At 42.4% G+C, this 25644-nt stretch overlaps 1 protein-coding gene across 7 annotated transcripts in view; it reads left to right on the top strand.

Annotated features, from left to right (window-relative positions):
• The first annotated feature begins 850 nt into the window (after positions 1-850).
• RNASEH2B (ribonuclease H2 subunit B) overlaps positions 851-25644 on the top strand; it is a 147342-nt gene continuing 122548 nt past the window's right edge. For all 7 annotated transcript variants that reach the window (XR_007513038.1, XR_007513035.1, XR_007513034.1 and 4 more), the window contains exon 1: positions 851-1363. Coding sequence is in view for 4 of the 7 variants with exons in the window: in XM_049852912.1 (XP_049708869.1) it covers positions 1300-1363 (64 nt within the window). In the remaining 3 variants the exon portion in view is untranslated. The remainder of the gene's footprint in view (positions 1364-25644) is intronic.

Raw genomic sequence — 25644 nt, 5'->3', positions numbered from 1 at the left:
GAACAGGCAGATCAGGGCAACACCAACCTGCTGCCTACCCTGCCCCAGAACTGGCCTCTGCCACCCCTGCAGTCAACTTTAGCATCTGTCTCATTCCACTGGAAGTAGGAGCGAAGTTAATTATCCGTTCAGAAGGCAGAATGAGATCTCTCTCTCCAAATTTAACTCTCTTCATGATAGAACAAAGCAAAGTGCAGGAGAGTTGAACATACTATTCTTCCCTTTGCGCAAAAGTAAAACACATAAGTTTGTATTTGCAGGGGAAGAATTCTGGTAGACAAAGTGTTTACAGTAATTATCGCTGAAGAGGGGGACTGGGGATCTGAAGTAGCAGGGAGACTTACTTTTTAAGAAAGAAAGAAAAAATATATATATATATATTTTAAATTATGTACAAGGAATTACCCTTTTCAATTAAAAATTTTATTTTTAAAAGCTTAAATCTCAAAATCCTAACGTTTGAAACATTACTCTTAAAATCCTTTAACTTTTAACTCATCACTCAATCTTCCAAAATAATAAACAAATTCATTCAGACTTTCAGGGCTGCTTACATGTTTTATGAGTCACAGCGCAAACAATATTCTACTATTAACTTTAAAGCAGAATGCAACTGATAATTACTGAGATCCTAGTTACCACGTCTGCGTTCACTAGGACTCAGATGTTACGACCACTGTCCTAACATGGACTCTTCTCCTGGCTTTCCCCCTCGGTGTATAAGGACAGCATTCGTCCCCCAGGCCCACACCCTGGGATCCGGGCCTTGCTCCCCGTGACGCCCTCCCACTTTGGGTCACTCGGCGTCCCCAAGAACCTCGCGGGTGGAGCTGTAGGGCGTTGTGACCGAGCGTCTGCAGCCAGGCCTGGGCCCAGGCGACCCCGCCCGCGCCCGTCGCCGCCGCCGCGTCCCCGGGTCACCGCCCCGCGCGGCCAGCACCTACCACTGGCCGAGTATCGGAGGGGAGAGATCGCGGCCCCTTCCTCCTGCCGGCTGGTAGTGCGTCGGTACTACGGCCGCCTCGGCCTGGCGCTAAACTTAAAAATGACGCCAGGGAAGTGCTGAGCACCAGCAGCCGACCAGCCCCGGAAACGAAACCAAATTCGTACCGCGGGCCGCTTCCTAGCTCTCCCAGACCCTTGGCGCGCCGCGCTACCCGGAATAGACCCTTCTCCCGCCATTTTCGGCTTGTTCTCAGTCGGGACCCGCGCGCAGCCGGCCCCGCGCTCCAAGAGCTGAGGCTCGCGGCTCCGGGGCTCGCCCCGCGTGGTGCTCGTGTCCCGGGATCGGCGGGCAGCATGGCCGCCGCCGTGGACTCTGGGGACGGGCTTCACGCCCGGCAGTACGTGTTCCTGCTTCCAGGTAAACACGCCCGCCGGGAAGGGAACGCCGAGCCCGGCCTCGGGCCGCACGCCGCTGGGCCGGGAACGCGCGGAGCGGCCAGCGGGGCCGCGCACGACCTCGCGGGCCCCAACCTGTGGCAGGCGCAACACCCCCTCTGCGCCAGGCCCGGGACCCGCTGCCCCTCCGAGCGCCGACCCACGGCCCTCAGCGCTCGGCCCACACCCCCTCCGCTCCGCGTGCCGACCCCGCCGCTCTGCGCTCGGCCCCGGTCTCGCCGCCCTTCCGCGCGCGGCCCTCGGTGTCTCAGTGCTCGGTACGGCCCCGCTTCTCCTCCGTGAGCCAACCTTTGACTCCCCCCGGCCCCCCTCCCCTCCGCGCACCGGCCACGGCCCGGCTGGCCCCCATGACGCCGCCCCGACCGCCCTCGGGCCCTCAGTGTTCGGCTCCCACCCGCTGCCCCACCGCGCGCCGACCCCGGCCCCTTTGCGCTCGGCCCATGCGCAGCGGCCGAGGCTCTGTGAGACTGGGTTGTATCCCATGTTACAGCTGGATGCCGTTACCAAAGCCCAAAGCAGGACACGGACCGAGTGTGTCCCTAGCTCGGATCCTCGTGGGTCCCGTGGGCGAGAGGGATCGGCTCTGGCCTGCGGAGGGCGCGGGGGTAGGGTGGGGCGAAGCCTAGGGCGCACTGCAGGGCCTGGGGTTTTGCGATTTGGGTGTAACTTGAAGTGCCCCACTGGGCATTTGGCTTAGGTGCCGACTGATCCAGTAGGCCCGGAGTCGCCTTGGAAGATAGCGCTGTTAGCACGGTCCATGCCCTCTGACAAGCGTTGGGTAGCGAGGCAGTAGAAATTCCCTTGGGAGTAAGGGAAGCCGGATCCTGGTAGTGGTTAGAACAAGGGAGGTTCAAAGCGATTCAGGCCGTTTACCACTGAGGCTGGAGCTAGGCTCTTCCTTGAGGAAGATAACCAGCCCTCCAAGACAGCTGGCTTGGGAGGATGAGCTACCAGTGACGGACGACCAAACGAGAAGGGACCATTAAGTGCCAAATAAAAGGGGTGCAAACACTGTAAAAAGGTTTGGCCTTTTGATACGATAATAGGATTGTGGCATAACACTGGAAAAAAGGAAAATCCGTTGTTCACTGTTAATTTTGAGATTGAGCTCAGCAAATGCAGGGAGTTTTTGCGGTAAATACACACTGGTGATGATTAAAAAAAAAACACCCGTTGCCGTCCAGTCAACCCTATAGGACGGAGTAGAATTGCCCCCATAGAGTTTCCAAGGAGCGCCTGGTGGATTCGAAGTGCCGACCTTTTGTTTAGCGACCGCAGCTCTTAATCACTATGCCACCAGGGTTTCTGGTGATGATATAGTTGTCCAGTAGTCTAGATTTGTATGGTAAAAAAAAAAAAAAATAGTGCTATCGCGTCGTTTCCGACTCATAGCGAGGATACTGAAAATTGTTACATGGCAGTCTGTGAAGAATTTTGTGTGTGTGTACGTTTGATTTTTCCTCCTTTTATAAAGAGTTAAGTGTGCAGTTCGGTCATCTTTTACATATGTACACAGCCCTGTAACCATCCCAGGTGGAGACGCAGAATTTTTCCAGCAGGCTCTTCATGCCCCCTCCCTGAATATCTCTAGTAACCTCTATGCTGACTTCCCTTGCCAGAGATTAGGCTTGCCTGTTTCTATCAGTATGTACCCGTGTGTCTGGCTTCTTCAGTTCCCATGCCTGTGACGTTCATCCAGGTGTGTCGCGGTGGTTTTTTTTTTTTTTTTTTTTTATTGGGTACATTGCACTGATGAATATCCATAGTATTTATCTCTTCTACTATAGATGAACATTTGGATTGTTTTCAGTTTGTAACTATTATGAATTACATTTCAAAGAATACTTTTTTAGGAGGCTTTAGATAGACATGGCACTCATTTCTGTAGAGTTTATAATCAGGGGTGGAGTTGCTGGGTCTTAGGTATTCATATGTTTAGTTTTAGTTGTTTGTTGTTGTGTGCCATTGAGTCTATTCCAACTCTTAATGACCCCATGTGACAGAGTAGACCCACCCCATAGGGTTTCCTAGGCTGTAATCTTTACTGGAGCAGATAGCCAGGTCTTTTCTTCCCCAGTGTGGCTGGTGGGTTTGAACCCCTGACCTTTCGGTTGGCAGCTGAGCGCTTAACTGTTGTGCCACAGTTTTCCAATTTACACTCCCACTAGCAGTGTTTTTTTGAGCAGCATATGAGACTTTCTATTCCTTCAGAGCCTCACCAGAGATGTTTGTAGAGTAAAATAGTTACTGAGAAGGTCAGGGTTTTGGCTTCAGTCTAGTGAAGGACTTGCTTTACATGGAGAGTCCTCCTTCGCACTTCCGTCACAGCAATGCGATTTTAAGGATGGGACTCTAATCTTTCAGAATCAAGTGCGTTGTTAATATACAGACACACAAAAAAGCTGAGGGTAATTTGAGTTTTTAATTTTGTTATATTTTTCTTAATATTGACATCATTCTTAAAAGTGTGTTTGTATCTTCATTGTATTAAACACTAAAACCCTCGAAAGATTTAAGTATTGATTGTATTCCTGAAAATTGTAGGCTTAGTATATCTACTGCTGGGCTGTGAGAACGGTTTCGGCCCAGTTCCTGTTCTAAGCTGTACTGTAACCGTTTAACTCTCTGGGGGTGGCTGAGCAGCTGTTAGTGAATTGATAATAAAGAACTGTGTGGTCATCCAGGCAGGTTCTGTAACAGCCCAAACTGGAGCATCCTTAGCCTCTAGCTCTTCCATCCGGCCTCCAGTGCCACCTGCAGGCTCTGAGGATAAGTCCACAAACACACTTTGATAGCTGCTGCTCTGGATCAGGAAACCCCGGTGGTGTAGCGGTTAAGTGCTATGGCTGCTAACCAAAGGGCTGGCAGTTCAAATCCGCCAGGTGCTCCTTGGAAACTCTATGGGGCAGTTCTACTCTGTCCTATAGGGTCGCTATGAGTCGGAATTGACTCGACAGCCCTGGGTTTGTTTTTTTTTTTGGTTTGGCTCTGGATCAGTGGCTCAAAAACTTGAAGGCATCAGAATCACCTGGGGAGCTGGACCCCGCACCCAGAGTTTCTGATTTCAGTAGGTTGGGGTGGCCCAAGAATGTGCATTTCTACCAAGTCGCCAGAGGATGCTGCTGCAGGTCCGGGGACCCCACTGGGAGCCTCAGCGGTGAGGAGTAGCAGCTGGGAGCTGGGATTGGGAACAGGAATGGCCAGCCTCGGGCTTAGCTCTCTCTGTGCTGGGCCAGGGTTTACGTGGTGAAGGGGGTACACGGAAGCACAGGGAATGAGGCCGTCTTCACAGATGTGTTTGCTGTTTTTTCCAGTAGGTGGGAAGTCATTCCAGCTAGTTGTCACTGAAGAGGAGGAGAATAGACCCTTGGCAGAGAGCACCATAGCTACCATGAAGTTGCAGCCTTACTAAAGAAAACAAAGTTTAATATAAAAATTTTCAAAACTGTTCGGTGGAGGCAGTCTGTGTTCAGTTTTAAAAAACTTCCGGGATCTGAAGAGCTTACTCTATAGGCTGAAAAGTGAGCACATTAACCAACAGGCCAACAGAGCTTTAAGAGATTTATCTGTGAAACAAATGTAAAATCACCTAACCTTGAGATGATACTTTTTTCCAACATTTAATTCACATTATTGAGTTGCTTACCGTAAGCAGAAAGGGGAATCCCTGGGTGGTGCACGCTATTAATAAACTAAGCTGCTGATCAAAAGATTGGAGGTTGGAGTCCACCCATAGGTGTCTTGGAAGAAAGGCCTAGCTATATACTTCTGAAAAATCAAACACTGAAAATCTTGTGAAACACAGTTCTATTCTGATAACGTGTAGGGTTGCCATGGGGCAGAATCAACTCGATAGCAACTGGAACTAGAACCATGAGTACTGTGTTCTATCTTGGAAGATATGTTTAAAAATAAGATTTAGGTCTCACCCTCTAGTTTTCATTTTGTCTGGAGAAGCCAAATATTGCAGATTAAAAAAAGCTGCAACTTGGAAGGGACACTTGTGAGGTATTCTGACTTGGGACGTTGATTTTCATAGGCAGGTGGAGACAGACTGCTTCCCATTTCAGCAAAGTAAGCATTCCTTGTAGTTTCAGATGGTGTTAAATGTTTTCTCCAAAATGCCCTGGAAATGATAGCCTATTTGAAGTTACAGTTATTATAAGAGGCCATTAACATCTTTGGAATGTGGTGGAAGTTTCCATTCCTCTTTGCTTTTCTAATAATAAATGTTTAAGAAATATTTTTTACATGTTTCTGTAGTCCAAGTTTTGTACGCTCATCAGTTTTATTAAGTTGAGGCGGCCCCAGGCGTGAAAGGTGAGCTAGGAACACATTCGCAGAGTGTAGGATGTAAGACTCCGTTTATTGCTTTTGCCTGGGTAATACTGATTACCTGCCCAGCTCCATGGAAATGGTAAAACATTTGGAAACCTTAATGTTAAGTGAGAAAAAAAGGAGAACAGAAATGATCTCAGGACCATAAAGAAACTCATTTGGGTCCACCTAGGTTGGTCAAAGCGTCCATTAAATTAGATCAAAGTGGCCTTTAGGTTGCATCCTCAACTGCAGTAAAATTATTCCCCTTTATTTAATGAAAATACACATTAGGAGGTATTTTAGGAAGGGCTGTGTTTTTTATCTTTTTTCCTGCACCTAGCAGGAGTCCCTGGGTGGTGCAGTTAAGTACTTGACTGCTAGCTAAAAAGGTTGGCAGTTCAAACCCACCCGAGAGATACCCTCAGAAGATAGGCCTGGTGACTGGTTTCCGAAAGGTTAAAGCCTTGAAAACCTTATGGAGTGGTCCTACTTTATACATGTGGGTTTGCCCTAAGTGGGGATTTATGGGACTCACTGGCAACCAATAACAACGCCATAAGTAAGGGCCAGTTTTTTGGGGGTAGAGGATGAGTTCCTTTTGGGGAGATGAGAATCCCAGGCCTGTCTACCTTAGACAGGGCTGTCCATTTCCGATACAGTAGCAAGCTTTTTATGTGAAACGTAATGATAATCACAAATAATACTAATATCAGATTTGTTTCTCCAAATGGAGTGCAAAACTGGAGGTGAAATATTGTATGAATGGATCCTTTAGAACTATGTTCTAATTAAAGGATTAGAAAAGGAATCAAATTTAAAAGGGGAAACTAATTTTCCTATTTAATGTTGGAGAAAATTTATATTAATGTTATTTCTGATTATAGTCTTGTGGATATACCTTTTTATGAGCCCAAAAGAAATGCTTCTAGTTTGGGGGGGAAAAAAAAAAGCGTATGGCGAAGGAAGAACCACTATAGATCTATTTTCATCACCATAAAAAAATCTTTTCCCTCCCTTCCCTAAGGGCATGTCGTTAATCTCAGAAGACAAATTTCAGGAGATATTTTTGTTCCTTGTGAAAGCTCTTTGTGTGTACGTGTGTTGGTGTTTGGGAACAGCCTTTGTAGGCTGAAAGTTCTCTTCCTTCCAGAAGAGTGTATTCTGAAGGGACAAAGCAGCACTTAGCACTAGGGAACCTGGCCAATGCAAGTGCTGATCAGAGACAACCACTGACTACTTGTGCTCAGCTTCTTGGAAAATATTTCATTTGCTGAGTCGTGTCCTGCGAGCAGTCAGCAATGTGGGAGTCTCAGCTTTCCAGCAGGGAGCTTGCTTAACATTTTCCACACGGATCTGCGTCTGGTCTGGCTTTGTCTTTATGAAAACGTTTTTTGGTGGGAAGCTGCCTGGCCTTTCTCACATGGCCCCTGGATCTGCTCCCCTAGCTATGTGAGCACATTCTGAAGTGGATGGACTTAATCAGTTGCCAGATGGTGTAGTCAGACAGCTTCCACAGCCTGAACTTTTGTCCTACCGGTAATTGTTCCTAAAGATCTGGGACATTTATAAGTAAGAACTGGTGACTCCTACATATTTGTCCTTCAGGGCAGAAAAGAAATTCATCAAAGGAAAGTAAGCAGTGTTCATAATTTTCTATTTAAACAGCAGAATAGGCACTGCATGGGTTCTCTCATTGTCTTTAACCATATAGTAAGACACAAGCCACCCAATCAGTGTTCCCTAAAGCTTGGCTATAGATTTATGCTATTCATTTAGATTTTATAAGTCTAATCATTTATGGTAACTCTGTGTCCTTGGGCAAATTGCTTACTCATTGTAAAGCTCAACTTTCTCATCTCTACAGTGGGAAGAACAGTACTGGTCTCACAGGGTTGCTGTCTGCTGGTTCAAGTTACATTTAAGTTCCCTGTTGTATACCAGAGGCGCTATGGTGGTGCAGTGGTTAAAGCACTCAGCTGCTAACTGAATGGTCAACAGTTGGAGCCCACCAGCCACCCCTCAGGGGGAAAGATGTGGTAGCCTGCTTCCATAAAGATTCAGCCTTGGAGACACTATGAGGCAGTTCTACTCTGCCCCATAGGGTTGCTATGAGTTGGAATTGACTAGATGGCAACAGGTTTTTGGTTTGGTTTTACCCCCAAGCTCTTAGCTCCAGGCCTGGGACAGAGTATATATTCAATAAATATTTATTTAAAGAATAAATGTCTCACATTCCATTTCTTCCCACAGTGTCTTTGCTAACACTGTCCTTTTTCCTGCCCCTCCACTTCTATCCAGATTCTTCTCTGTCTTCAAGACTAGGTTTGGCTTTAGTTTCCAAGAAGCCAAGCCATTCCTATTTGCTTCAGCCCAGATTCTCTCTCTTTGAACTCCTGTGACTTTGTATCTGCCTTGTACCCTGTCTGCTCTTTTCCACTTTTTCCACTAAAAATCAAACCAAATCAAACTTGTCTTTGTTGAATTGATCCTGACTCCTGGCAATCCCACATGTTACAGAGTAGAACTACTTGATAGGGTTTTCTTGGCCATAATCTTCATGGGAGCAGATCACCAGGGCTTTCTTTCACAGCACTGTTGGTTGGGTTTGAACTGCCAACCTTTAGGTTAGTAGACAAGCATAAACCACTTGCACCACCCAGCTCATGTCACCTCCTCCAGGAAGCCTCTCCTCCTTCCAGGCCTTCTCCCTGTTAGTACACAGGCTAGTATGTATCTGGTACTCTGTAGAGACCCCTCTTAGAACACCAAAATGTTTTATCACAATTAATCAGTTCATTATAATTTTAATGCAAGCATGGATTGAACATAGTAATGCAGAAAAATATAAAAAGATTTATCCATAATCCTCTTACCTAGGAACAACAATTTTGGAGCTATTTCTTTCCCAGCTTTTTGTGATGTGTGTATCAAAAAATGAATTCCATTATTCTTAAATGTTTTCTCATTTTTCTATTTCTGCCTTATTTCATTATGTATTATTATTACTTATTTGCTGTAATAATCACTAAAACACTCCCAAATGTTGAGATGTCCTAGAGTACCCCACAGAAACATGGCGTTCCATGAGGGTACTGTATGGTTCTGTTCATGAAATTCAGCATAGACTTAGAGAAAGATGGTCAAATTGATCTCACAGAGAACCGGGGGCTGGGATTTTTGCTCTTAATTTAGATGAAGACAGAAACTCACCCAGCGATATTAACAAAATTGATAAAGAGAATCTACAGGTCCTACTTTGAGCATTGAAGATGTATATATGAGTGTATTTTTTTATATTGTAAAAAAAAAAAAAATAGGAAGTTTTGCTCCACAGGGTAGGGGGTGCATATTTGAAATGGATTATTGATAGAAAACAGGCTGCCCACTGCACCCAAGCTTCAAATCTCCGGATGTCTCCTGTAGGGGACTAGCCCTCTTCTCTTAGTTCCAGTTAGAAAAATTTCAGGACAACCTTCTGATTGGTTCCACTGTGGTGGCAGCTGCATTCAGCCCCGCTGCCATTAACGGTGCAGGGAGGGGCCAGCTGCACTAGAAGCTCACGGTGGGAGAGGAAGAGGACAGAGGGTAAGGGGTGCTTTTCCAGAAGGATTTGGGGAGAGTACAGGACAGACAGCACAAGCGCTCATAGCTGCTGCGATCGGCTAACAGTATGACGCTGTACTCCATCCAGAAGGCTTAGCGACTTCCTTAGCCACTGGTGTGGTCTCTTTGACTGTACTGTATGTAGGTATGATGGAAGTAGATCACCAGGCCATTTTTCCAAGGTGCCTCTGGGTGAATTCTAACCTCCAGCCTTTCATTTAGTAGCCTAGCACTTAACTGCACCACCCAGGGAAGTAGGTAAGGCAAGCTTTATTATCCCCATTTTGCAGATCAAGAAACCAGGACTCAGAGAAGTCAAATGATCCGTCCAACAGGCAACAGGAATTCAGAGGCAAAGACTGTTGGCTCTCCTGAGTCCTTCTCCAGGACCCTTGCTCTGTGCCAGAGGCCAGTCTGCTGACTGAATGGTGGCATCTCGCCACTGTGGGAGAGGTGGGGAGAACCGGGAATGGCTGGGGTTCCCTCTGCTGTCAGTTTGATGACCATGGGCGGCGGGTGCCTCTTCTCCTGAAACCAGCTGCTATCCGCATCCCAATCAGGCCTGGTCTTTCCACCCTCCTAGATTTTCCTGCTTCCCAGGTAGTCGAAGCCATTAGCTCCATCTGTAAATGTTGCTGGTCTTTGTGACTCTGAGTCACCTCTGAATCTGAAGGTTTCCATCAGCTTCTTCCTTGGTATAGAGACCATTGCACGAAACGTAGCTTTGATGGGGGCAGCCCTGAAAGACCAGAGGTTTTATCTTTTATGGTCTCTGAAGGCCAGCCCACCGACACACCCCCTCTAGCTTTTCCAAAAAGTCATACTTAGAGGAAGCTGTTCCTTGGGAATTATTTTCATAGTGCATGCCTGGCTCTAGCCTTCTTGGTTTGCCCCTGCAGTTTTTGAAGGAGCGGAGAGCTTCAAAGCCAGATCACTTTGGTGGCAGTGGTAATATTTTGGGAGAGGTAGGCATATAATTATTACTGAAACGAGCATTCCTGGAAGCGGCCTATAACTTGACAGTTATGTGGATTTGTCTTGCACCCATTGTGTTTGTGTCATAGCAAGTGCTTCCAACACAGATTCCCTGGTGATCAGACAGGAGGGAATGGGGGTCTGAACATAGTCTAATGGCCGAAGTCTACAGAAATGAAGTGGGACCTATGTAGCACACGGGATCGCATGAGCATCACAGTGATAATCTCATCCCCCTTTTTTTCTGTTGGATCTTCTTAAGAAACCTGAACGGCCTCGGTGAGGTATTTAAAAAGGAACTGAATGGTGCACGGAGTCTGTATTTTCTCTTCTGTGTAACGGCAGAGTGTGCATCTCAGAGCTCATCTCCTATGCACCAAACAAATGTCAGACAGAGTCGGGAACAAATGGCCATTGCTGCCAAGTCATATGAACCCTTGACAAATGGGTGGCTTTCTGCTGTCTCGTGTCTTTGAACTTTAAATGATAAGAAGAAGCTTGTCTTCACCAAGAGAGGGGTAAGGAGGAGCTGCCAGGTTTTAAAACTGGTTGATAAATAACTTCATCTCAGCTGTCCAACAACCTCATGTATGTAGCCTGCAGATGAAAAATAATGTACTGTTATTGCTTACACAAGACCTCGTGACTAACTTTTCAAAAGTACAGAATGGTTGTCTCCATGTTGATACACGATGTGTACCCTAATTTAAAATATCACAGATAACTGGGGTTGTACACAGCTATACCTACAATATTGTCATCTCTGAAAGAAAGATTAGTTTTAGGGTCCTTAGGTGGCACAAACAGTTTATGCTTTACTACTAACTTAACGGTTGGTGTTTTGAACCCACCCAGTGATTAAAAAAAAAAAAATTTTGCATGGAAGAAAGGCCTGGTGATCTGCTTCCATAAAGATTAGAGCTAAGAAAACCACATGGAGCAGTTCTACTCTGTAACATGTAGGGCTGCCAAGAGTCCGAACTGATTTGATGATAACAGGTTTGTTCCCCCCCGCCCCCACCCCAGGGCAACCACTTAATTTGTTGGCCAAACCAAGACACTTTTGAGAATGAAAGGTGGCGCCATGCCTCATTCACTGGGACACCAGGCATAAATTGGGACTCTACTGGACAAATCAGAACATATGATCACTCTATGAGTCGAAAAGAGCCACTTCACTTCTGTTTGCCCTTCCTGTGAAAGTATGTAACAATGATCCCACCTCCTTCCACTGACTGTAAGGTTGGTTCCTAAGAGGGCAGAGCCTGAGCATCTTACCCTTTTCTATTCTCCTACCTTGCAGACTCATCATCTTCCTGGCTAACCTAATGAGGAGTGGGAACAACCTCCAGGATTTTGCTTATAACCCAACACTCTTTCTATATATGCCTGACCAATGCACCATATTGACTTCGACTAGCCAACTTTCAGCTGCCAAGATCTTGGATGTTCCCCAAACTGACCTCCAGGGTTTGCTTGCTCTCTTCCCTCCAGCTCAGCCTCTTTTCTAACATAATGTCTTTCCCTCTCTGTCCCCTTAAGGGGGTGTGATCCTATCCTTTCAACTTGCAGGGCTCCCATTTATCCCAACGAAGCCCCCAGTTTGCCTAGTAAAGTGCTCCATGAGGCCTGATAGCTCTGTTATTTATATCTGTTCTCTGTGTAGTTATATGCAGAGTAAGAGGCCATTGGATCTTCTGGTGACAGCAAAAAAGGGAATAAGGAGTATTAAATTCATGCAGATTTAGAACCCCGGTGATTCTGTTACTCTGGTAAGATTGTCATAAGACTTAAGAAAATCGCCAGGGTGGATCCAGGTTTTGTATGGTCTAAAGCTTATAAAATTGTTGTTGGTAATCGCTGTTGAGTTGATTCCAACTTACAGTGACCCAATGTGTTATAGAGTAGAACTGTTTCATAGGGTTTATAATATTGGCTGTAATTTTAATGGAAGCAGATCGCCAGGCCTTTTCTTTCATGGCGCCGTTGGGTGAGTTTGAACCACCAACAGTAGAGCACAAACTGTTTGCACCACCTTTGTTGTTGTTAAGTGCCACGAGTCAGCTCCAGCCCATATCGATCCCATATGTAACCCCATATACGTGAGGATCTTGTGCCATCCTCACGATTGTTGCTATCTGAACTCATTGTTGCAGGCACTGTGTCAATCCATCTCACTGAAGTCTTCCTCTTTTTCGCTGACTCTCTGCTTTACCGAGCATGATGTCCTACTCCAGGGACTGGTCCCTCCTGATAACATGTCCAAAGTACACGAGACAAAGGCTTGCAATTCTTGCTTCTAAGGAGCATTCTCTGTGCACTTTTGGTTTTGAATAGGGAGATTAGATTTGTTTTCTTGTCATTGGTCAAGCTTGGCCAATCAGTTTTTATCAGTAGATATTTCTTAAATTCTGAACAAATTTCTCCCATCCTTCTTTTATGTAGTTTTTGATCCTGCCTTTTTCTCTCTTGCCTTTGCAGCTCTCCCTCCATCCTTTTCCTTCTGATGCACCCCTGGCAATGTGGAAGTGGGGTCAAGACAGCTGATCAGATGACCCTTCCGTTCCCGGGACTGAGGAGGACAGGACAGGCAGGGGACAGATGGGTTTGCAGTGTTTGTGCCACAGGAGAACAGTCATATCCAGATAGTCATTGTGCTTCAAAGCTGCACATTTTTTTTTTTTTTTGGCTGTTTCTTTTTTTTTTAATTGTGCTTTAAGTGAAAGTTTACAAATCAAGTCAGTCTCTCATACAAAAATTTATACATACCTTGCTATATACTCCTAGTTGCTCTCCCCCTAATGAGACAACACTGTCCTTCCCTCTACTCTCTCTCCTCGTGTCCATTCGGGCAGCTTCTGGCCCCCTCTGCCCTCTCATCCCGCCTTCAGACAGGAGATACCAACACAGTCTCATGTGTCCACTTGATCCAAGAAGCCCGTTCTTCACCGGTATCATTTTCCGTCCCAGATTCCAGTCCAATCCCTGACTGAAGAGTAGGCCCCAGGAATGGTTCCTGTCTTGGACTAACAGAAGGTCTGGGGACCATGACCTCCGGGGTCCTTCTAGTCCCAGTCTGACCATTAAGTCTGGTCTTTTAACGAGAGTTTGAGGTCTGCATCCTTCTGCTCTCCTGCTCCCTCAGGGGTTCTCTGTTGTGTTCCCTGTCAGGGCAGTCATTGGTTGTGGCTGGGTACCACCTACATCTAGTTCTGGTCTCAGGCTGCTGTAGTCTCTGGATTAGGCTCATAGTTACTTTGTGTCTTTGGTGTTCTTCATGCTTCCTTACTCCAGGTGGGTTGAGACCAGTCGATGCATCTTAGATGGCTGCTTGTTGATGTTTAAGACCCCAGTTGCCACTCTCCAAAGTGGGATGCAGAATGTTTTCTTAATAGGTTTTATTATGCCAATTGACTTAGATGTCCCCTGAAACCAAGGTCCCCAAACGCCTGCCTCTGCTCCGCTGGCCTTTGAAGCGTTCAGTTTATTCAGGAAACTTCTTTGCTTTTGGTTTAGTCCAGTTGTGTTGACTGCTCCTGTATTGTGTGTTCTCTTTCCCTTCACCTAAAATAAACCTTATCTACTATCTAAATGGAAACCCTGGTGGCGTAGTGGTCAGGTGCTGCAGCTCCTAACCAAAGGCTTGGCAGTTCAAATCCGGCGGGTGCTCCTTGGAAACTCTACGGGGCAGTTCTACTCTGTCCTATAGGGTCGCTATGAGTTGGAATCAACTCAACGGCACTGGGTTTGGTTTTGGTTTTTTACTATCTAATTAGTGAACACCCCACTCCCTCCACCATCTCATAACCATCAAAGAATATTTTCTTCTCTGTTTAAACTGTTTCTTCAGTTCTTAATACAGTGGTCTTATACAATATTTGTCCTTTTGCAACTGACTAATTTCACTCAGCATAATGCCTTCCAGGTTCCTCCATGTTATGAAATGTTTCATGGATTCATTATTGTTCTTTATCAATGTGTAGTATTCCATTGTGTGAATACACCATACTTTATCCATTCACACAGTGATGGGCAGCTTTGATGCTTCCATCTTTTTGCTATTGTAAACACAGTGCTTCAGTGAACATGGGTGTGCATATATCTGTTTGTGTAAAGGCTGTTATTTCTCTAGGTTATATTCCAAGGAGTGGGATTGCTGGATTGTATGGTAGTTCTATTTCTAGATTTTTAAGGACTCGCCCAATCAATTTCCAAAGTGGTTGTACCATTTGACATTCCCACCAGCAGTGTATAAGTGTTCCAGTCTCTCCACAACCTCTCCAACATTTATTACTTTGTGTTTTGGGATTAATGCTAGTCTTGTTGGAGTGAGATGGAATCTCATTGTAGTTTTGAGTTGCATTTCTCTAATGGCTAATGATTATGAGCATTTCCTCATGTATTTGTTAGCAGCCTGGATGCCTTCTTTAGTGAAGTGCCTGTTCATATCCTTTGCCCATTTTTTAATTGGGTTGTCTTTTTGTAGTTGAGTTTTTGCAGTACCATAAAGATTTTAGAGATCAGTCTCTGATCAGGAATGTCATAGCTAAAAACTTTTTCCCAGTCTGTAGGTAGTCATTTTATTCTTTTGGTGAAGTCTTTGGATGAGCATAGATGTTTGATTTTTAGAAGCTCCCAGTTATCTGGTTTCTCTTCTGCATTTTTAGTAATGTTTTGTATACTGTTTATGCCATGTATTAGGGTTCCTAGCATTGTCCCTATTTTTTCTTCCATGATCTTTATCATTTTAGATTTTATATTTAGGTCTTTGATCCATTTTGAGTTAGTTTTTGTGCATGGTGTGAGGTATGGGTCTTGTTTCATTTTTTTGCAGATGGATATCCAGTTATGCCAGCACCATTTGTTAAAAGGCTGTCTTTTCCCCAATTAACTGACTTTGGGCCTTTGTCAAGTATCAGTTGCTCATATGTGGATGGCTTTATGTCTGGATTCTCAATTCTGTTCCATTGGTCTATGTATCTGTTGTGTAATGGTACCAGGTTGTTTTGACCACTGTGATGATATAATAGGTTCTAAAATCAGGTAGAGTGAGGCTTCTCCCTTTGTTCTTCTTTTTCAGTAATGCATTATTTATCCGGGGTCTCTTGCCCTTCCATATGAAGTTGGTGATTTGTTTCTCCATCTCATTAAAAAAAGTCATTGGAATTTGGATCAGAATTGCATTGTATCTATAGATCCCTTTTGATAGAATAGACATTTTTATAAGGTTAAGTCTTCCTATCCATGAGCAAGGTATGTTTTTCCACTTATGTAGGCCTCTTTTGGTTTCTTGCAGTAGTGTCTTGTAGTTTTCTTCGTATAGGTCTTTTACATCTCTGGTTAGATTTCTTCCTAAGTATTTTATCTTTTTGGGGGCTACTATAAATGATATTAATTTGGTGATTTCCTCCTCAATATTCTTTTTGCTGGTGTGGACAAATCCAACTGATTTTTGTATGTTTATCTTCTATCCTGATATTCTGCTGAACTCTTCCATTAGTTTTAGCAGCTTCCTTGAGGATTCTCTAGGGCTTTCTTTGTATAAGATCATGTCAACTGCAAATAGATATACTTTTACTTCTTCCGTACCAATCTGGATGCCCTTTATTTCTTTGTCTAGCCTAATTGCTCTGGCTAGGACCTCCAGCACAATGTCGAGTGCGAGTGGTGATAAAAGGCATCCTTGTCTGGTTCCCATTCTCAAGGGGAACGCTTTCAGAATCTTTCCACTTAGGGTGATGTTGGCCGTTGGCTTTGTATAAATGCCCTTTATTATGTTGAGGAATTTTCCTTCTATTCTTATTTTGCAGAGAGTTTGTATCATGAATGGGTGTTGAACTTTGTCAAATATCTTTTCTGCATCAATTGATAAGATCCTGTGGTTCTTGTCTTATTTATGTGATGGATTACATTAATTGTTTTTTTAATGTTGAACCATCCCTGCATACCTGGTATGAATCCCACTTGGTCATGGTGAATTATTTTTTTGATATGTTGTTGAATTCTATTGGCTAGAATTATGTTGAGGATTTTTGTATCTAAGTTCATGAGGGATATAGGTCTATAATTTTCTTTTTTTGTGGTGTCTTTACCTGGTTTTGGTATCAGGGATATGCTGGCTTCATAGAATGAGTTTGGGAGTATTCCATCCTTTTCTATGCTCTGAAATACCTTTAGTAGTAGTGGTGTTAACTCTTCTCTGAAAGTTTGGTAGAGCTCTGCAGTGAAGCCATCCAGGCCAGGGTTTTTTTTTTTTTTGTTGGGAGTTTTTTGATTACCTTTTCAATCCCTTCTTTTGTTATGGGTCTATTTAGTTGTTCTATCTCTATTTGTGTTAGTTTAGGTAGGTAGTGTGTTTCTAGGAATTCATCCATTTCTTCTAGGTTTTCAAATTTGTTAGAGTACAATTTTTTGTAGTAATCTGATACAGTTCTTTTAATTTCAGTTGGGTCTGTTGTAATATCACCCATCTCATTTCTTATTTGGGATGTTTGCTTCCTGTCCTGTTTTTCTTTTGTCATTCTGGCCAGTGGTTTATCAATTTTGTTAATTTGTTTAAAGAACCAGCTTTTGGCCTTGTTAACTCTTTCAGTTGTTTTCCTGTTCTCTAATTTGTTTAATTCTGCTCCAATTTTTATTATTTGCTCTCTTCTGGTGCCTGAGGGTTTTTTGTTGTTGTTGTTGTTACTCTCTGTTTTTTTCAAGTTGTAGGGATAGTTCTTTGATTTTGGCCCTTTCTTCATTTTGTATGTTTGAATTTATTGATATAAACTGACCTCTGAGCACTGCTTTTGCTGTGTCCCAAAGGTTCTGATAGGAAGTGTTTTCATTCTCATTGGATTCTATGAATTTCTTTATTCCATCCTTAATGTCTTCTATAACCCAGTCTTTTTGTCCAGTTTCCGAGTATTTGATTTCTTTTCCCTGCTTTCTCTGTTATTGATTTCTACTTTTATGGCCTTATGGTCAGAAGAGATGTTTTGTAATATTTCGATGTTGTGGATTCTGCAAAGGCTTGCTTTATGACCTAATATGTGGTCTATTCTAGAGAATGTTCCATGTGCACTAGAAAAGAAAGTATACATTGCAGCTGTTGGGTGGAGTGTTCTGTATATGTCTGTGAGGTCAAGTTGGTTAATTGTGGCATTTAGATCTTCTGTGTCTTTATTGAGCTTCTCACTGGATGTCCTGTCCTTCACTGAAAGTGGTGTGTTGAAGTCTCTCCTACTATAATTGTGGAGCTGCCTATCTCACTTTTCAATGCTGTCAGAGTTTGTTTTATGTATCTTGCAGCCCTGTCATTAGGTGCATAAATATTTAATATGGTTATATCTTCACGGTAGATTGTCCATTTAATCATTATATAGTGTCCTTCCTTATCCTTTGTGGTAGATTTAACTTTAAAGTCTATTTTGTCAGAAATGAATATTGCCACTCCTGCTCTTTTTTGATTGTTGTTTGCTTGATATATTTTTTTCTATCCTTTGAGTTTTAGTTTGTTTGTGTCTCTAAGTCTAAGGTGTGTCTTCTGTAGGCAGCATATCATTGGATCATGTTTTTTTATCCATTCTGCAACTCTCTGTCTCTTTGTTGTTGCATTTAGTCCATTTACATTCAGCGTAATTACGGATAGTATGAATTTAGTACTGTCATTTTGATGCTTTTTTTTGTGTGTTGTATACAGTTTGATTGTACCCCTAATTTTTTTGTGCTGAGAAGTTTTTTTTTTTTTGTAAATCGTGCGTTCCTCTTTTTCATTGTAGTTGAATTTGTGTTTGCTGAGTCTTTATGTTTTTCTTGGTTTTTATTTTGAAGTGTGGGATTGTTAGTCCTCTTTGTGGTTACCTTAATATTTACCCCAACTTTTCTAAGTCTAAACCTAACTTGTATCTGCCTATGTTGCCTTGATTTCCTCTCCATATGGAAGATCTATGCCTACTTTATTTATCCCTCTATATTGATTAATGTCATCTTTTACATAATGACATAGATTCCCTGTTTTGAGCGTATTTTTTTTATATCTTGATTTTATTTTTGTGATTTCCCTGTGTGAATTGATATCTGGATGCTCTGTTCTGTGTCCTAGTATTATGTTGATATCTGATATTATTGATTTTCTAACCAGAGAATTCCCTTTAGTATTGTAGTTTTGGTTTGGTTTTTGCAAATTCCCTAAGCTTGTGTTTACCTGTAAATGACTTAATTTCACCTTCATATTTGAGGGACAGTTTTGCCAAATACGTGATTCTTAGGTGGCATTTTTTCTCCTTCAGTGCTATATATATGTCATCCCATTGCCTTCTTGCCTGCCTGGTTTCTGCCAAGTAGTCTGAACTTATTCTTATTGATTGTCGTTTGTAGGTGATTTTTGCTTATCCCTGGCTGCTCTTAAAATTTTCTCTTTTTCATTTTGTCAGGTTTGATGATAATATGTCTTGGTGACTTTCTTTTGGGATCTACTTTGTTTGGGGTTCGATGAGCATCTTGGATAGATACCCTTACATCTTTCACGATGTTGGGGAAGCTTTCTGCCAGCAAATCTTCAACAATTCTCTCTGTATTTTCTGTTATCCCTCCCTGTTCTGGTATTCCAGTCACTCGGAAATTATTCTTCTTAATAGAATTCCGCATGATTCTTAGGGTTTCTTCATTTTTAAAAATTCTTTTATCTGATTTTTCTTCAAATATATTGGTGCCAAATGCCTTATCCTCTGTCTAATTCCGTCATTTTATTGTTAATCCTTTGAATTTCTGAATGCTGTCTCTTTATGGATTCTTGTAGCTTATTAAATTTTTCATTATGTTCTTGAAGAATCATTTTAATTTCTTCAACTGTGTGTTCCTTGGCTTTTTATGTATATTGCCTGATCTTGTTCCTGATGTCATATCTGATGTCATTCCTGATGTCTTGAAGTGTTCTGTATATTAATCTTTTGTGTTCTGCATCTGGCAATTCCAGGAACACATCTTCATCCAGGGGAGTCCTTGATTCTCTGTTTTGGGAGTTTGTTGAAGCAATCATGGTCTGCTTCTTTATGTGATTTGATATCGACTGCTGTCTCCGAGCCATCTATAAGTTATTGTAATAATTTATTTTATGTTTGCTTACTGTGTCCTAGTTTCTTGTTTTGATATACCCAAATAGGCTACTAGAGTGTGCTAACTTGATTATTGGAGCCTTTGAAGCACTAATGTCCTGTTACCCAATGGTTAGAGCTATTACCAAGTATATGAGCCTGTAAGCCCATTCAGTATTCTTGTACAGATTCAGCCTATGTGTTCTGATAGTCGGTCACCTAGTGTGTGTTGTAGGTTCTCACCTACTATCTTAGAGGAGTAGTGGTATTGGTTGTATGCACTGGTTTCTGGTGGCAGCAGGGGGTCACACTCTGAGGAGGGCAGGGTCCTGACAGCCTTTCCCCAAGTGTCAGCGAGGAAGGATTGTCTCTGTTCTCTAGAGTGCTCTGGTGGGTGGGCTCTGTAGCCGTACTTTAGGCACCCAATGCTTATACTTGTAAAGAGTGGAAGGAAGGAGGGATTGTCCCTGTTCTCTAGAGTGCTCTGGTGGGTGGGCTCTGTGGCTGTACTTTAGGCACCCAATGCTTATACCTGTAAAGACTAGTAGGAACCACTATCCTCAGACCTGTTTTGTGGGCGGCTAGGTGGTGTGGATGGAGCCTCAGCCCTCAGTTCCCTGCTGTGGGTAGGTGAGGGCTCTGTTTAATAGGCAGAGTGGTATCAGACCTCCAAAACCTGTCTCTCCACGGCACAGCTGAAACAATTACAGTCAGGCCTCTAATAGATTTGCCTTTGCATTATATTAGCCACCTGGTTCCATGTAGGGGTGAAAGCCAAAGTCTGTGGATTGCTAGTGCCTGGATTGGAGCTGCTTCTGCTTCAGCTTCCAGTTTAGGGAAGTTGGGAAAGTATTTTTCCCCTGTTTGTTAATTTGCTCCTTCTCCTAGGCCAGGAGAGTGTGGCATGTTCTATCTCAGGCCCAGGGAATTCAACTGCTAATGAAGCTGGCTGGGGTTTTGGGGGAGGGATCAGATAGATAGGAGAGAGTGCTTTCAGAAGAAGGAACTGTAAGGTCCACGTGGTAAGTTAGACAAAATCACTTACCTTGTGTTGAGAGCGTTGTTTCTTCTCAGATTGCAGAGGTGTGTATAGCCTGTGTGTGCTGGCTGGGTCCCTGCTGAGACTGCCCCAGGGGGTTAAAGCTGCATCCCGCACTTGCCTTCTTTAGCTGAAGCAGCTTTGTCCTAAACCCCACAGCGAGACCTGCAGCCATCACACCAGGGGATCGGAATGCTGACACTTCATTTGCCTTTTTTCACTGAAGCAGCCGCTTCCTAAACTCCACGGGTAGCCCTGCTGTAGATACACCTCAGGGTTAGGGGTGCACCACATTGCTTGCCTTCTTTCACTGAATCTGCTGTCTCAAGAAACTACCATCAGCCGCGCCATATTCACGCCACAGAATGGCACCAAGGAATCGGAGGTGAGGCGTGATGTGGGCTCAGCAACTTGTTGCTGCTTCTGCAACGTCTCTTGCTTCCCTGTCACTCAGTTCGATTCCTTAGCTCTGTTTTTGATGCTCAGGGTTTGTGGATTGTCATATATGTAATCGATTCACTTGTTTTTTCAGGTCTTTGTTGCAAGAGGGTTCAGCAGAATCTTCTGACTAGTGAGCCATCTTGGCCCCGCCACTTCCACTTTGTGTTTTCTGAGTTAAGAAGGGTAGGCTGGAGACTAAGCTTCTCTAGAGGCTCATAGTTTTAAAAGTTGGCTCTGGGGTCATGCTTGCCTGCACTTGAATCCTGGCTCTGCAGTTGACAGGTTTTTAAACTTTGGTCAAGTTTCTCATCCAAAAACATGGTAATTGAATCAATACCCACCTCACAGAGATGTTATGAGTATTCTGTTATGTAACCTACATATAGGATTTAGAATAGTGCCTGGTGTATAGTAAATGCCCCATAAACATTAGCTCTTTGTTGTTTTACATTCATGGGACACATAGTTCTCTATGTCACTGCTGTGTTTTCTTTAAAGTTCAAATGTCAAGAAAGTAGCAATCAGAGTTTCCTTTTCGTTGAGGTATTTAGGTCTGGATGGTAAACAGATGGAAGATTTGCTGCCAGAGTTAATGGTGCCCCATGGGACATACGATTGGATCTTTACGGAGAACACAGAGACCCTAACGAAACTGCTGTGCAATCAGTTAGATACAAAAAAACCAGAGTGACAAGGCTGGGAATGATTGGAAAGTTTAAGATACTATTGAGTCTGAAATGGTCAAATAGATTGAATACCTGCTTCTGATTTGTCGGAATTTTTCTGTGTTTGGAAAAAGAATCTTGTAGCCAGCAAAGCTTATGTCATCCCTTATGTAAGAGAAAGCAGTCAAAGAGAGAAAGCATAAGTAGAGCTTGCTCTTTTAAAAATATAGTGTGAAGTCCTGTGTTTTCAGCATAGTTTTGGAGGAAGGTGTTTCATGTGAATAATTTTTCTAGATAAGTGAAGTTTGGTTTTTTAGATATCAAAACTTACTTTTCCAATTTTTTATTGAGTTTTTTCCTAGAATTCAACAGCACATTTATGTAACATTACTGAGTATGTTTCATACAGCAGAAATTCTTCCAGTTATTTTAATATACATTATCTCAATTTTTACACATAAAATGCATTGCCTTCTGGCTTTTAAAATAAGATATCCTGGTCCTAATTTAATCTTCTCTTGGTAAGCCTCAGGGTTAGTGTTCTTTGGGAGCTCTGTGCTTGGAATTTGTGACCTTTATATTTTGATCTTATTTATTGCATACATATTCTTGGCATTTCGGTGTATTTGGAGATAGGGAAACTGATTCTTAATTGAGTGCTTATCCTATGTTCTAGACCCTTTCACGTCCATCATCATGTAAGTTTACCAGTAGCCTGTAAAATAATTATTATTATGCTCATCTCATAGATAAAACAACTGAGAAACAGAAAGGTTGAATATATTACTCAAGGTCACACTGCTGAATAAGGAGAGAAGCTGGAATTGGAACATGGGCTTGTCTGACTCCAGAAACAGTGCCCTGACTGTGCTGACACTGCTAAATAAGTAAGCATCAGTAGAAAACAGGTTTGTAGATGAGAACCCTTTTCCATACTCTCCCTGTCTTACTGTTCTGATTCTTTCCCATGACTCTAAAAGCAGGTTTTTTCTTCTCTAATTAAGTTAGCTATCCTTCAGTTGGAAACCCTGGTGGCATACAGTTTAAGAGCTATGGCTGCTAACCAAAAGGTCAGCAGTTCAAATACACCAGGTGCTCCTTGGAAGCCATATGGGACAGTTCTACTTTGTTCTATACAGTCTCTACGAGTTAGAATCGACTTGACGGCAACAAGTGTTTTATCCTTCAGTTGTTTTAGATCCAAGTCTGATCATAAGAGTTAGAAAGCAGATAGAGCTTCCTGACCTGGAGGGTGAGGCACTAGCCCATGAGATGATCCAGGGTTTTTAAAATTTCAACTAAATTTAAAAACTCTTTAACTTTGATGGAGCCTTTAGCTCATAGTCACATGTGATTTTGTGTGTCTAAGGCTAGGTTTAGACTAGGGAATTTATCAGAAGTATAAATATGAGTTCATTTTTTTGTACTAAGCCTTCAAAATCTGGTGAGGATGAATTCATTCCTCCACAAAAGCAATAAAAAACACTGGCAAAAAATGTCAAAATGATTTTTTTCCAGAATTTCTGAAATTAACTAAAGGCTTCCAACAATCCGAGGAGTGTTTATTTAAGAAAAACTGCTGAGTCTTGATAAGAAGAGTAAAGTTTGTGCGTAACTTGAACTACTCCCATCTGCTTCTCCTCAGCTCTGAAAACCAGCAGCCTTCTAGCTCATGGAGGGAGCAGATTGGGTTTGGAGTTCTCAAAAAGTCCCATCCCTGGAGCATTGCACCTATCTGACCTATCCTGCAGCTCCCTGGAAAAGCCCCATTTGCAGGGCATTGTTGTTATTTGACCTAATTTGGTGTTCACACTTGTTTTGAGGGAGAAGTCCTGTTTCAGGGAGTTTGTTGAAAACAGTTGGTGGTAATTGTTTAAAATTATAGCTGTTGGGAAGATACCCAGTTGGGGCAATTAAGAACCTGGTCAAAAACATAAAAGGAAAATGGGGAGAATGACATGTCCATAAGGAGCTTTGAAAAGCTCTGACACATTCCAAGGGAATTAGAAGGCTATGCATATGTGCAGGGTTATGTGCCTTCCCAGGAAAGACCAAAGAGTGTCCCAGTCTCTCACTTCTGGCTGACCTTGAGGCCCTGGGAAAGCAGTAAATAAAAGCTAAGGTAGAAGTGTAAAGTGCTTTAGTGTTGAAGGCTTGCTGCACGGAGGGACTCTCAGCAAAGGCTGAGAGACTTATGGTTTTAAAGCATTTGAAGAAATCCCTGTCCAATCATTAGCTAACCATGAAGCTAACCAAGCAGAGACCTCAGTAGCTGCACACTACAGGGAATACAGATGCTACAGAATTAGGTCAGTAAAGTCATTTAACAAACATACACCAGTAACCACAAAGATGACAAAATCAGCAACAACAGCAAATCCTGGGGAGTTAGTGGGTGAGGGAGATCTGATTTCTAGAATTGCCACATTATATTATTTAAAATGTCAAGATTTCAATAACAACTGCAAAAAGAAAAAAAAAATTATGAGACACACAAACATGACCCATATATAGTGAAAAAAAGCAGTCAATAGAAACTGTCCCCAAGGGGCCCAAATGTTGTGTTTACTCAGCAAAGACTTAGCTTATAAATATATTCAAAGAACTAAAGGAAACAATGTCTAAATAATGAAAGAAAAATATAACAATGGTGTCTCACCAAAGAGAGGTATAAATTATTTTAAAATGAACCAAATAGAAATTGTAGAGTTAAAGAGTATAATAACTGCAATGAAAAATTCACCAATGGGCTCAATAACAGATATGAGCTGGCAGAAGAAAGAATCAGAGAACTTGAAGATAGACTGAGATTATCCAATTTGAGAAACAGAAAGAAAAAAGAATAAGGAAACTGAACAAAGTTTAAGAAACCTGTAGGACATCATCAAACATACCAAGAGTTCCAGAAGGAGAGGAGAGAAAGGGACAGAAAGAATATTTCAAGAACCAATGGCCAAAAACTTGCCAAATTTGTTGAAAAGTATTAACCTACACATCTAAGAAGCTCAGTGAACTCCCAAGTATGATAGACTTAAGAAAGTCCACACTTAAATATATCGTAGTCAAACTGTTTAAAGACAAAGGGAATCTGTAAAGCAGCAAGAGAAAAATTACTTGCCAAGCAAGTACAAGGAGATGTCAATAAGATTAACAGCTGATTCTTATCAGGCTAGAAGACAGTGGGATGATACATTCAAAATTCTGAAAGAAAAATAGTCAACCCAGAATTCTATATTCAGTAAAACTATCCTCCGAAAATGCAGGAGAAACTAAAACATTCACAAACTGAAAGAAAGGAGGGAGGGAGTGAGAAGGGAGAAAGAAAGAAAGAATGCCTGCAAAGAATAACGATCACTGATAAAGATAGCTACATAGGTAAATATAAGAGACAATATAAATGTATTTTTGGTTGTAACTCTTTTCTCCTTTCTAATTTAAAAGACAACTACATAAAGCAATAATTATAAAACTGTTGATGGAATTACAGTATATATTGATGTAATTTAAATGACAATAATAACACTAAGGTCGGGAGGAAAAGTACTATATTGCAGGAAATTTTCTATGAACAATTGATATTGTTAGTATTAATCTGAACTACATTATAAATTACAAACTACATTGTAGGTTAAGAAGCTAATTGTAATTCCCAGGGTGACCAGTAAGAAAATAACTCCCAAGAAAATATAGTAAAAGAAAAGACAAGGAAATGAAAATGATACACTAGAAAATATCTATCACAAAAGAAGGCAATAATAGAGAAATTGAAGAATAATGACATACCCATCCATTGCCTTCAAGTCAATTCTGACTCATAGCAACCCTATAGGACAGAGTAGAATTGCCCCGTAGAGCTTCCAAGGAGCGGCTGGTGGATACAAACTGCTAACTTTTTGGTTAGCAGCCATAGCTCTTAACCACTGTGCCACCAGGGGTCCAATAATGACATAAGGCATATAGAAAATAAAGAGTTAAATGGCAGGTGTAAATCCTATATTATCAGTAATTATATTAAATGTAAATGGTTAGGTACTCCCGTTAAAAGGAAGAGATTGGCAGGTAAAGAAAAAAAGAGATATGAACCAACTATATGCTACCTATAAGAGATACATTTTGGTTTCAA

The sequence above is a fragment of the Elephas maximus genome, chromosome 14, assembly GCF_024166365.1.
Source record: "Elephas maximus indicus isolate mEleMax1 chromosome 14, mEleMax1 primary haplotype, whole genome shotgun sequence".
Taxonomy (NCBI): Eukaryota; Metazoa; Chordata; class Mammalia; order Proboscidea; family Elephantidae; genus Elephas; species Elephas maximus.
The sequence above is the reverse complement of the archived record's forward strand: the minus strand, read 5'-3'. Positions and strand labels throughout refer to the sequence as shown.